This window comes from Lissotriton vulgaris, chromosome 1_1 (genome assembly GCF_964263255.1).
Source record: "Lissotriton vulgaris chromosome 1_1, aLisVul1.2, whole genome shotgun sequence".
NCBI classification, from domain to species: domain Eukaryota; kingdom Metazoa; phylum Chordata; class Amphibia; order Caudata; family Salamandridae; genus Lissotriton; species Lissotriton vulgaris.
The window spans coordinates 920,732,051-920,746,318 of record NC_141685.1 but is presented as its reverse complement, the minus strand read 5'-3'; the positions used below and the strand labels follow the sequence as shown (position 1 = coordinate 920,746,318).

The window sequence follows — 14,268 nt, the reverse complement described above, 5'->3', positions numbered from 1 at the left end:
TGCATCCTTCCCACAGAAGGTTTCTCAGATTCAAGATTTTAGACCAGCACTACCAGTTCAGGGTCCTGCCGTTCGGGGTCACCACGGCACCAAGAGTTTTTACAAAATGCCTAGCGACGGTGGCGGCGCATCTCCGTCGCCAGCACGTCCATGTCTTTCCATACCTGGACGATTGGCTTATTCAGGCAAAGACGGAACAGCAGTGCGTAGACCACGTGTCACGCACCATTCACCTCCTGCACGATCTGGGATTCTCTCTGAACTACCCAAAGTCCCATCTCCAGCCCGCCCACGTGCGACAGTATCTGGGCGCGACTATCAACACTCTGGCAGCCACTGCGCAGCCAAATTCAGTGAGAATCGCCAGCATCCAGGCGCTGATCCAACGATTCAGACCCCAACACTCGCTTCCAGCGAGGGTGTTCATGCAGTTGATAGGCATGATGGCCTCCTGCATCTCCATTGTCCCGCACGCGAGACTACATATGCGTCCGCTTCAGGAGTGCCTTGCACGTCAGTGGACTCAGGCTCATGGGCGACTGACAGACCTAGTGTTGGTGAGCGGTCGGGCATACAACTCTCTGCATTGGTGGAATCCACAAAACCTTTGCAAGGGCCGACCATTCCAGGAGCCTGTCCCACAGATCATCCTGACGACGGACGCCTCTCTCCAGGGATGGGGAGCGCATGTACTCCACTACACTGTGCAGGGACTGTGGACACTTCAGCAAAGGAAGATGCACATCAATGTGTTGGAACTGATGGCAATCTTCATGGCCCTAAAGGCGTTCAAAGTACATCTGTGCAACAAGGTCGTGTTGATCCGGACGGACAACATGACGGCCATGTACTACATCCAGAAGCAGGGAGGTACACACTCTCCACAGCTGTCTCACCTGGCTCAGAGCATGTGGAAGTGGGCCATTCAGAGGAACATCTTCCTCATGGCAGAGCATCTCCCGGGCAAGGACAATCAAATGGCAGATCTGCTCAGCAGGCACAGCCATCAGATGCACGAGTGGGAGATACATCCATCAGTACTCCAACCGTACTTCCAAAGGTGGGGTCATCCAGAGATAGACCTGTTCGCCACAAAGGAGAACGCAAAATGCCAAAGCTTCGCCGCCAGGTTCCCACACCCCCAATCACAGGGCAATGCGATGTGGATGAACTGGTCAGGCAGATTTGCGTACGCTTTTCCACCAGCGCCTCTGATACCGCTGGTGGCACGCAAGCTCAGGCAACACTCGATGACGCTCATCCTGGTTGCTCCAACGTGGGCTCGCCAACCATGGTACACCACGTTTCTGGAACTCTCCGTGGTACCGCATCAGAGGCTTCATCTCACTCCCAGCCTTCTGACGCAGAGCCATGGCGACATTCAGCACCCAGATCCGCAACAGCTCAACCTGGCGATCTGGCTCCTGAAGTCCTAGAGTTTGGCTACCTCAATCTTCCCCCCGATTGTATGGACATCATTCGGGAGGCAAGGAAGCCCACTACGAGAGCTTGTTATGCGGCTAAATGGAAGAGGTTTGTCATCTACTGTGCGAACCACAGCATTGACCCGCTAGATGCTTCCATTCAGAACATCATATGTTACCTCCTTCACCTGTATCGATGTAATCTAGCGTACTCTTCCATCCGCATTCACCTGTCTGCCATGGCAGCATACCTCCAGAATAGGCAGCACCTGTCACTCTTTAAGGTCCCTGCTATCAAGGCCTTTCTGGAAGGACTCAAAAGGGTCATTCCACCAAGGACCCCACCAGCTCCAGAATGGAACCTCAATGTGGTTCTTACAAGGCTGATGGGTCCTCCCTTTGAGCCACTGCACTCTTGTGAGCTCCAGTTCTTGACTTGGAAGGTTGCGTTCCTAGTAGCAATTACATCGCTGCGGAGGGTGAGCGAGCTGCAGGCGCTCACCATCCAAGAACCTTTCTTCCAAATACATGCTAACAGGGTGGTGCTCCGCACTAACCCTAAATTCTTACCCAAAGTAGTCTCACAGTTCCACATGAACCAGACAATTGAATTACCAGTGTTTTTCCAAAACCCAGAGACGCTGGCGGAGCGCATGCTCCACACTCTTGATGTGAAAAGGGCCTTGATGTATTATGTGGACAGGACAAAAGATTTCCGCAAAACCAAACAACTCTTTGTTGCTTTTGCCACACAACACAAGGGAAATGCAATCTCCAAAGCGGGGATTGCTAGATGGATAGTAAAGTGCATTCAGATCTGTTATGCTAAAGCTAAGCGCACTCTTACTATCCCACCAAGGGCCCACTCCACTAGGAAGTTGGGGGCCTCTATGGCCTTCCTAGGTAACATTCCCTTGGAAGACATCTGTAGAGCAGCCACATGGTCTACCACACATACCTTCACTAAGCACTACTGTGTAGACGTGCATTCCAGACAGCAGGCAGCTGTTGGTCAGGCTGTTCTAAAAACGCTTTTTCAAACTGCTGCAGCTGGCACGGGCGGCCGCTGTTAATGGAGGGACTGCTATGTATTCTATGCACAGATATGAATTCAGCAGCCCACATGCCTCGAACTGCAAATGCTACTTACCAGTATGCATCTGTTTTTGGCATGTAGGGCTGCTGATATTCATATCGCCCACCCTCCTCCCCGGCGCCTGTAGCAGCTGCAGTATTCATTCATATACACATATGCTCATAGCATGGTCATCACTCACTTTCTTCACTCCATCTCTGCCAATGGCTAAAAACAATCTGGGGATGGAGGCGATGCCCATGCGCACTGTAGTCCAGGGGAGGAGCCACCTATCTCGTGATACTTCGAAGACTCTTCCAGGACAACAATGTGCAATCATCCGGACCCAACACTAGGTGGCGGACTATGCACAGATATGAATATCAGCAGCCCTACATGCCAAGAACAGATGCATACTGGTAAGTAGCATTTGCAATACTCTACTAGGCTCGTAAATCCGCCCCTATTGTGATACTGTCTTTGGCTGTGTTTTTGTTTCTTTAAAAAGTCTCCTTTTTTTTTTTTTTTGTAGATTGAAACGTTTTATTTTCAGTGCATATATAAATACTGGACAGCTTTGTAATATGGGCAAATCTTGTGATCATAGGGTTGTGGTGACTTAAAAAACCATGAGGCGGAAGGCCAGATGAATTATAAATGTCACCTGAACCCTAAGATGGAATATAGGGCCATATAGCATGTTATATTTATTTATTGTTTTTATTTATTTTAAAGGTTTTATATAGCGCTGGCTAGACCCGGAGGTATCAGAGCGCTTTACATGAGCATCAGATCATAGTTACAGGCTACATTGTTACAAAGGTTACACAGTTATTAGAGCATGGCAACATAGTTATTTGTACGGTCAAGATAAACATTAAGCACAAATACGTAAGGGGAAAAGCAGGCAAGGGGAAAGATTCAGAGAATGGGGGGAAGGAGTTGGGGAAGTAGACCGGTAAAGAAGGCGGGAAAGAGGAGGTTGAGGGTGAAGGACATGGCATGGATAGAGGAGGGGAAGGGCGACGGGGACACAAACCGGTAGACGAGTGAAAGGAACGTCCAAAGTCCTGTAAGCTGTGATCCCAGGCGAAGTGATATGCTGCCCTATCTCTGTTGCGGGAGGCTCCCTTTACGCGGTGGACTCTCTCAGAGGGGCCTCAGACTCTGAAGCCTAAATACTGGATCCTTCCCCAAAAAGGGGAGAGTGAGTGCTTTGGCAAGGGGTTCCATACCAAACCTCAGCTGTGAGTGGCTCCCTAGGCGCAGTGGACTCTCCCAGCGGGTACGCTGAGACTCCAGAGTATAAATATTGGATATTTTCCCTACAAGGGGAGAAGGAGTGCTTAGTCAAAGGGCACAAAGGATAGGGGGCTAGGCAGACTAGCAGGCAAGGTGAGAGATTCAGGGGAGAGTGGATAGGAGCTAGGAGCTGGGGAGGTAGAGCTGGGGAGGTAGACAGAGGGAGAAATAGTACTAAATGGGAACAGATTTAATTAATGAGTTATTATATAGCGCTGGCTAGACCAAATGGAATCAAAGCTCTTTAAGTAAAGGGACAATAATGTTGCAAATTACATCAGTTAAAAATTACATAAGTATCAAGAAAAGCATTTAAAGAACATAGGGGACAAGGTTAATGGAGCAGGAAGGGGATGGGGTAAAGGGGTAGGAGGAAAACAGGACGTAGAGACTAGGGGAAAATCTGCCCAAGGTCCGGCTGGGTAGGTGACGTCAGGGAGGGGGAGTCCACAACCCATCTCCTCTTTAGCTATATGGTAGGTCTACCGGGCATCAGCCAAATCGCTAGGTCTCCACAGTCTGGGTTAAGTTCTGCAGGTTCTAAGTCCTGATGTGTAGGCAAGTTAGAGTATAGGTTCAAGGTCTGGTCAATGTCCAATTGTTGTCCCAGGGAAGTAAAACAACGTGTAGGGGACCACTATGGAAGCCATCTTGGGGTCAGGCAGGGGACTGTACTGTACACTGGTACTCTGGTTACCATCCTAAGGTTAGGCATCAGGCAGTTAAAGTCAATATCCAGGACAGCGTCCGCCAGAAAATAACAAATCCAGCGTGCACAAACCATCACACGCTCAGACATGCACAAGCACCCACCAATGAGAGCACACACTCTCCAACGCGCACTGATGCACACAGACAAGCACATAGCCAGAAACATCCAAGAACAACTAACACACATAAAATCCCATGCTCTAATGCAAAAACACCCATATATATATATATATATATGCACACACAAACACTATCACATGCACAATCACACACAAATACGCTCACTCTCATATACACGCAGACAGGCACATACAGAAACTATCAAGAACACAAGCACACATACAATCACATGCTCCAGAACAAAAATACCCAAGGACATACACACAAATACATGCACACACACACAAACACACCATCACACACAGACATGCACAAGCACACAACAAATGTGCGCACACTCATACGTGAACAGAGGGCGCACATACAGAAACATCCACACGCACAAGCATACATACAATCCCATGTTCTAATACAAAAACACTCAACTAAATAAATGCACACACCATCACACGCACAGACATAAGCACACAAACAAACATCTGTTCACACAAGCACACATAGAATCACATACTCTCATGCAAAAACACCCAAATACATGTCCACACCATCACACGCACAGACATGCAGAAGCACACAACAAATGTGAACATAGTCTTTCATACACGCACAGGCGCGCACACACACGTGCGTCTGCACACACACCCTCATACATGCACAGAAGCACACACAAAGCACTCCCATGACACATTTCTCCAGGACTGCCGCAGCATTGATGGCACACAAAGGCAGAGTCAGCGGTACCGATATACTGTGGGCACCTTGGTGTAATGGAGCCTATTCCTCCTCTCAGTTGCCATCTTAGGGTCAGGCACTTAATGGTGCACAATCGTGGTTGGCTAAGAACATATTGGCAACAAACATTGTCTATACATTATGTATTTTTATTAAATTGTCTTATTTATGAATGGAGTTTAGTACTCTATATCAAGATTATGGGTATTTGAGTGCAATCAGTTTGGTATTAATTGTTTATTTGAGACTGCAGATAGGTCTGTCAACCTTTTGAGAAATGTGTGCTTTTTTATAAGGATAATGTGTGTTGTAAGAAAATCACAAACCAGCATTCTAAGATGAGATTTTCTTCTATAGTACATTATAATAGAGTAAGTTTAATAAGGCCTATATAAAGAAACAAAATAAAGTGCACTGTGGAACAGTTGAGCGTTTTGCTGACCGGATTATGCATGTGTAATGTTGGTAACACATTGGGAAGGATTTGTAAGTAGATGCCTGGATCAAGGCAAGACCTGCAATGGCGAGTTTGGCAGGTGTGCCGATTAATGTTATAAGAACCACTATATCTATGAAAGCAAGCAGGCCAATCATGTTTTGTATTGCCAGGTTTCTAAAAGCCTGCCTCCAGGCCTTAGTCATCTGGGACCTTTGTTCTTAATGTAGATTTTTCTTTCAGGTGAATCTCAATACCATTAAGAGATGTGTCCTTATGAACTATGACCCTGACGCCCAGCTGATAGAATTCCGCCACTAGTAAGTATGCATTAGTCCCTTTTGGTTCACTCTGTGTTCGTCTATTGCAGCGTGAGGTGGATGTAGGGTATGTTGCTCCTGTGTTAATCAGTTTACCATTCTGGTCGAAAGATTGTTACTGTATAAAATCGTGATATAGTTGTTTAGGTTGCCCACTATTGAGCAAAAAGTTGTTCTCTTTAGATTCTAGCAGATACAAGCAGTGTGTAAATTTGGAAGAAGTCACGCTGTTACTACATTTTGGTGTGTGATTGTTGTTGTTGACATATTTTACAGAAAAATAGGGGTTAGTTAAAAACTACCCACAAAGTCCTTTACGACTCATGTCTGCGTACTGGGCTTTATAGTGCTACTTTTGAATTTTATATGCTTCAGTCTTGAAACCAGTTCCTGGTTGCTGTTGGAAACCTCTCAATTGGAGCCAGAGTCAACATTGACTAAGGGGGTCTAATAATACGCAGTAGGGCTTTTGTTAAATAAGGAAGAGCTTATTGTATGTGAGAGAACATGTGCCCCATCCCCTGTTTCTGATGACCGAACTGTGCTTCCTGTACCATAACAAGTTGATAGTTTGTCAAACATAAGGTCCTGGTAAAATAGTATGGAAGCATTCATCTGATTGATCGCTGTCATAATGTCAGATGCTAGAAGAACACACCCCATTCTTGTACAACATTTCAGAGATAATGCAACTGCTCCATCTTCACTCCCTGATTTATTTTTTATTTATATATAGACAGTATTGCAACAGTGGAACTGGAGCTCACAATAAGCATGGTAGGCCAGTGCTCCTCAAACTTTTCAGTTCCGCTCTCCCAAATGAAAATACAATTTTGCAGTAATGCTCATTTATCCCTTTTAAAATGCAAACACTTGATTTCCAGTGCTATATGCAGCTTTATCTCCCTAACGTGTAAAAGTATCCAAAGTGTGAACCTTTATCAAAAATGGGGGTGTGTGCTTCGAGGGTTATTTCTAGGCCCTTGCCCCCTTGGCACCTACTCATAGCTGGGACATGAGCCACAAAATAATGATTGCCATTACGAAGTGACTTGACTAAAAGCACAGCATTGTTTTCAACAAGATGCTCCTCTTGGCCAGTGGTGCGGCCCCCCTGTGATCCAATACCAATTCAAGGCTGACCACCTTCCTCTCCAACTACCCTTATCCCACTGCTGGTTTGAAGACCTCTGGGGTAGACTGCAGATATGCATTAATAAATAAAAAACAAAAAACTTCCAACTGCTTGGTGTGGGTTAGAAGGTACACGAAATATGATTAAGCAAAAAAAGAAATAAGTAGACTGATTTTTATCTTGCAGCAAAAATTGCTGTAATGGAAAAATAAAGTACGTTTGACTAGAAAGGTAAAAGGGGATACTGTGATTTTTCCATGTGGTGGAAATTGGAGAGAGGAGGATTGAAGGTGCTTCACCTGTGTACGTTGGAATCTTCGTACTCTGTTACTCAGTAGAACTTTGCTGATAATTTGGCTGTTTGCAAATGATACTTAATAGAGTGAGTCTCAGTGATTTCAAGTTAAGGAAACGCTCTGATGCATGCAGTGCAGAAAATTGGTATATATTGATCTGCCTGGTGAGGGCTGATTGAGGCAGACAGTGGCTCTGTTTAAAGTTGTAGCGGACCTGTGGGCAAGTGGTAGTTATACTGTTGAACTGTTTCTCTAAATATCCTTATCAATCAAAATTAACAGATTAACATGTTCACTTCTCAAATTCATATTCAGCTATACTAATTCACTACTAATCCTTTATGGGTTCCTGGAGTGGCGTGTTACTCACCAGGAAAGCGCTTCAACACCCATCAAGGGTAACAAAGGCTATATGAATGCAAACCTTTCTTCCCCTTTTATCTCTCCGCTATCCTTCTCACTCCAAATAACTGTCTAATATCCACCACTGAAATTACTTAATTAATTCACCACTAATTCTTTATGGGCTTCCTATATAGTGTGCATCAACACCCCATCAGGGGTAACAAGCGCTATATAAATACAAACCTTTTTCCTCCTATCCTTCTGCTATCATTCCAAATAACTGACTAACCTATCCACCACTTAAAATGTACTTGCATGTTTCACTATACTAATTCAACACTAATCCTCTGTGGGTCCCGTAGTAGCGTGCTACTTGCCGAAAAAGCGCTTCAACGCCTCCTCAGGGGTAGTAAGCTCTATATCAATGTAATTACAATACAATATAATATAATGGCGAACCTATAAAGTGCATTAGATATTTTAGTGCGGCGCATAATCTCGCATCTTTATGGCTACTGTAAAGTGAAGAAAACTAGTATTTTAGATTTTCATTTAACTTGTGATTTTTGAGTGAAATCCACTTTGGGGACTTCTCAGATTGGAGATGGGGAGTTCTGTAGGACTAATTTGAAAATACTTCCGTGATCAGAACAATTTACCCTCATCTGGCATGGGCGGTCCTTTAATGAAAGAATGTCCTTCAGTGCGAATGAGATGGGAGGCAGATTCCATGTTTAGTGGGTAAAGGAATATAAGGGCTAACTTAGCATGCTTTGCCGCAGTCCGTACCCTCAGTGACTTACTTGCTTTGGTGACTTTGAATTCTACTTGGTCAAGTAGATTCTACTATTCTACAGTGCAACTGAAGTGTGTTCCTTCAGCATACACTATTTGAAACCCTTCACGCAGCAATCCCATTTTGTCAGTGAAGTGCAGAGCAAGGCAAAGCACTGGCCTCACTGCTTTAGAGTTAAGGGTTTCAGGCCTGCTTTGAACGTGATTTCTGTCCTTTATCTCGTATTTTCACTTTATTTTGAGACCCTCTTTGTATAGTGTCTTTACAATGCTTCCCTTAGTGCTGCCTAGTTGCCTTTCCATTTAGGATAGTGGGGCCATTCGTGTCAGTTAATACCCATAATGTCACTAGTCCGCTGCCTCTACAGAAGCGTTGGCTGTTGTAAAGTTACAGATTCTGCTCTTAAAAATGTTTTAGTAAACCATTGTTTTGCAGCGTGAATCATTTGTGGATTCACACGTTTTGTGTTATTCCATCATCTAGTGTTTGTGTCGGGAATGCTGTCTTTGTTCTTTTTCTGTGTCCGTTATTTATTTTTTTACATTTCCAACATCGACCATGTGGCTGTAGGTCCACCCTGTGACATTCAGATGTACCTTCTAGAATCATCTGTACATTGTAGCCATCTTCAGAATCATTTTTTCCCGCCACTGTGTCTGGATACACAGACTTGAGATCCGTAGGTTAAGAGAAAGAAAATAACTATTTTTTTCTTGATGGTGAAAATTCTTAAGAAGAGGCTGAGAGGATAGACGCTGAGGGAATATACCAAAAAACACTATGGTATCTTAACCAGGAAAACGCAAGTGGGTAACAGACCATGAGGATCAAAGTATTTGGAGTGGGTATGGTACACATTGCTTTTAGTTTTTGCCCGAAGTCCCATCACAAATTTGTGAAGAAATGCGCCCACCAATTCTGCAATCTGCCAGCTGGGAGATCATTGAACTGAGAACTGCGGAGCCTGCTCTTAGTTTCATCTAGCACTCTAAAATCGAGGGAAAACAGAGGTGGGCACTCTACGTCATGCCACAGTCTCAAGAAGCTGTAGAACAATACTCCAGCGACCAGGAGGCCGCGAAGGGCACCAAACTGGCACATGGTGAGTTCTCTAATGCCAAGGAGACCGCTAGTGTCGAAAGAATGTGACCTGGCGATCCCCCCCAAATTTAAAGTGGGGGAAAGGATTGGATGATTTCTCCATCTATGGAGTTCAATCACCTCCCACCAATGGATCTGAAACATTATCTGTTGTGGATATTGTATCGAACTACTAAAACAACATCCAAACATCAAACCAAGGTCAAGACTAGTCAACCCCAATGAACAAAGATTCCTCAAAGAGGAAGTCAACGACCTATTGCAAAAGCAAGCAATAGAGAGGATTATAGCAGAGGAGAGAGGGCAGATACAATCCCATGGCCCATCTTAGACCTCGTGGCCTTGAACAGATACATCAAGACACAAAAATTCAAGATGCCAACTCTTCAGGAGGTCATACTATGCTTGAAGAAGGGAGGCTCCTTGGCAACCATCGATCTCAAGGACGTGTATACCTTCACATCACCATTAACCAAAAAAACACAAAAGGCTCCTACGGTTTGTAGCAGATAAAGTGCACTACCAGTTTAACGACCTGCTCTTCTGCATACAATCAGTGCCAAGGTTGTTCACAAAATTCCTCGCCTCCGCAGCGGCACACCTAATGAGAAAGGGAATACAATTTTATACCCTTATCTGTACGACTGGCTAGTAAAATATAGAAAAAGTGATGGCAATAATGCTTGAATTAATCCCAGCCACTGGTAATATTTTCTGGACAGCACCACAATCTATTGTTATTTTGAACACCATGCTACATCAGTTTGGACCCAGCTATATGCAGATCAGTCTTGACCCTGCTCCAATGGGAACAGTCCAGTCTGAACTGGTCCTCCTTGAACACAAGACAAGCAACCCAGGACCGGGTTCGCCCTTGTAATGAGCTCATCAGCCGGGTACAGCTAGGTTTCAGTGACGCAAGCATTTGATCCATCAATTGTTTGTATACTGGACTGGCAAGTTAAGGCAGGCTCATTCGAGAGATGCCAGGGGAGCATAAGAATCACAATTATAACCCTGCACAATCTAGAGCTCTCCACAAATCAAGAAAAGTCAGCGCCAACATCACAGTAAGAAAATACTTTTCTGGGAGCATGGCTAAATTCCAAACAAGCAATCTCATTTCCTGTTCAGAAGAGGATCTATGCACTAATTGATCTGATTTTGCCTTTACCAAATAAGCAAGCTCTGACAGTGCGGACGGTAGAGAAACTGTTTGGCATAATGGCTTCCTGCATTCCCTTCATCACGAATGCAACGCTTCACATGAGACCAGTACAGGAATGGCTACAGAGGCAGTGGTCACAAGGTTTGGGGAGTTGGAAGATCTAGTGGTTGTAACAGACAAAGTACACAAACGACAGTGGTGGGGCATTCCTAGCATCTCAATGGACAGACCTTTTCAAAACCCTACTCCCTCAGTCACAATCGCAATCGATGTTTGCATCAAGGCTAGGGCGCTCGCACGAAGGGGTTATGGATGGTGTGTGTATGGACCCTATGTGATGGAGTGAAGCACATAAACATACTGGAGCTCAATGCAGTTTTTCTGGTACTGAAGGCCTTTCAGGCACAGTTCATGGGGAAGACTGCAGGTGCAGACAGATAATACGACAGCCATGTTCTACCTCAACAAACCAGGAGGGACAGGATCCCACAAACTGTCCACTCTAGCACTGAAGATATGGACATGGGTCATTCAGCGACACATCATACTTGTCACGATATGCCTAACAGAAGTGCAGAGCACTAAGACATACAGGCTCAGCAGACAGGCATGCATCTCACATGAGTTGGAGCCAAGTCAGGAAGTAGTGGACTTGATATTCAGGAAGTGGGGATCACCAACGATAGGCAACACAGGAAAGCGCAAAATGCCAAATTGTTGCAGCCAGATTCCCAGGACAATAGGTGCAGGAAAATGCCCCATTGATCGATAGGTCAAACATTTGCATATGCCTTTCCACCATAAACAATGAAACTAACCTTAGTTTGCCTGCAGTGGGCAAGACAGACCTGGTACTCAGATCTCATAGAACTGGCATTGGGCAGGAGCATAACCTTGCCAGTGCTTGCAAGACTTGCTAACTATGTGGAGGTGGCACCTGCTCCACCCAGAACCCCACACACAGCCTGGCACCATGGCTCCGGAGAGTTAGTTTGGCACCTACTCTTGCCATAAAGAACCATGAAGGTGCTACGGGAAGCTAAGTCCAGCACCCAATTGCAACTGGGCACACAACCATGATAGAATACCTCATCAATTTACTCAATGAAAGATTATCATATGCCTTACTCGGGTACAAGCAGCTCCTATTGTAGAATGCTTCAGAGGAGTTAATTGCAGAAGCTTCTTTCAAACTCCATTAATCAAAAAATTACTGGAATGGGCAAGAGAATATTACCACCAAGATCAGCCCCTACACCTGTGTGGGATCTCAACATTGGATCTCATGCAACCTTCCATTGAAACCAATGCACTGCATAAAGTTACATTTTCTAGCCCTAAAACAGCTTTTAGTGGCCATCGCCTAACTGCACCTGGTCAGTGAGCTGCAAGCTCTCGCAGTATAGGAACCATACCTGCAAATTCACAAGGAGATGATATTAATTAGCACATAACCCTAATTTTCTGCCAAAAGTGGTTTCAGACTTTCCCATCAATTAAAGCATACCTGCTTCCAAAAGCTATAGTCCTAAGCTATAAGGGCTTTACACTGACTAGACCACTGAAGAGCGATCTCTTAATACCTTCAGGAAATGAGGACTATCAGAAAGAGTAACAAATTATTTTTCTACGTCAGCCACCTCTCCAATGGGACACCAGTAAGCAAAACAACCATAGCACGATGGATGCTACAGACAATATGTAAAATGTAAATTGATACTTGTATAGCGCACTACTCACCCGCAAGGGTCTCAAGGCGCTTGTACGAATACCGCTTTGGAACCCATCCTGGCTTTCCCTGTGAGGCGTCCACTCCTGGGCACCCCCAAGGTGGAGGCCAGGCATCCGTAGCTTTGTGGGGGCCGTTGTGGAGATTAAGCAAGCTATTGCCCAGAGTTGCAGAGTGGGACTCCATGATTGGAATAGGCACCGAGGCGAGAATTATCAGGTCCGTGGAATTTTGAGCCCAAGACCTGCCGAGACGGGGAGTTGAACCCTGGTGCCGGGCCAGACCTCTGAATCACGGTCTGCCGCTCTAACCATTGAGCCACACCTCTCCACAATACCGAAATGCATTGCAGCAGGAGTTGCTGCCCTGATCCAAAAGGTCAAGAGCCCATTCAACAAGAAACAAGCATTTGCAATGCAGTAGGCCCCACATTTGTTAGAGTTTAAGCTATTGGCATTGGAAATGGTAATGCCTTTTATTCATCGGTTTAGAAAACTAACACATAAATAAAAGGCATCGTCATTTACAATGCCAATAGCTTAAACTCTCAACATAGATGGGGTGGTGGGGGTAGGCAAGTGGGAGGGGTGAGATGGTGTTGGGCATGGCAGATTCTGGAGATAATGGGGTACGAGTACTAGCCAATGGTGACTGCACGCCTTTATGTGCAAAATGCGTGCCTCCCCACTCCAGGAGTGCGGCCGCTATTGGCTAGTACTCCGATAACAAGAAACGATGGTGGCTGCTACAGTTAAAGCGGACCGCCGTGGCAAAATGCAAGAGCACGGCCGCTATAGTCAAAGCGACCGATCTGGCAACCTAAAGAAAGAAAGGAGTGCGGCTGCTATAGTCAAAGCGGACTGCACTGCCAACGTAAATAAAGGAGCGCGGCCGCTATAGTTAAAGTGCCCCAAAAATTAAATATCGATTAAAAGGTGCAAGCTAATTTTGTTAATATGAAGCTGCGCCATTACATACAATCTGGTTTTGTAAATATGACGCGTCTGCTTTTATTACAATTTTTTTTTTTAAAGCAGGTGCTGTGCTGCGTTACGGGAAAGCATGTCGTGGGTGGAATGGGAGAAATCGTTCAAGAAAATAGTGCTCACATACTAAATAAAACATACTGAGTAACAATACAAGTAAAAGGTCCAGTCCGCATGGGAGGTAACAAATGCAGACAAGGCGGTACTAAGGACGGACTACTAAGCTTATTCATGAATCAAAAGCAACCATTTTGAAAGGACAGTAACCTGATCCAAATGAAAAGATTGGAGGAAAATGTGCGGAGCTTCGAGCCCATACCTAAATACAGCATGCCTATCCGAGCAGCACCTGCGCTGCCCAGACTCGACCTAAAAGGGGAGCAACCCTCGCATTCATAGCCAATGTCAATCGAGGATATATGTAAGGGAGCCGAATGGTCCTCTACGCACACCTTTAACAAACATTGCTGCCATCAAAAAAGCAGAGGTGGGAGAGTAGTAAAGGACTTTTGCAGATACAAGCTCATCGTAGTCCGATCTCAGTCGAGCAAACACAAAACCATTTCAAAGTCAATGCACAGCGTGTGAATCT

General features: G+C 45.2%; 1 protein-coding gene across 1 annotated transcript in view; it reads left to right on the top strand.

Annotated features, from left to right (window-relative positions):
- Positions 1–14,268, top strand: part of PPAN (peter pan homolog) — a 109,764-nt gene that overhangs the window by 46,594 nt on the left and 48,902 nt on the right. Inside the window, exon 6 of the mRNA XM_086959073.1 lies at positions 6,044–6,120. Within this exon, the coding sequence (XP_086815199.1) occupies positions 6,044–6,120 (77 nt within the window). The remainder of the gene's footprint in view (positions 1–6,043; positions 6,121–14,268) is intronic.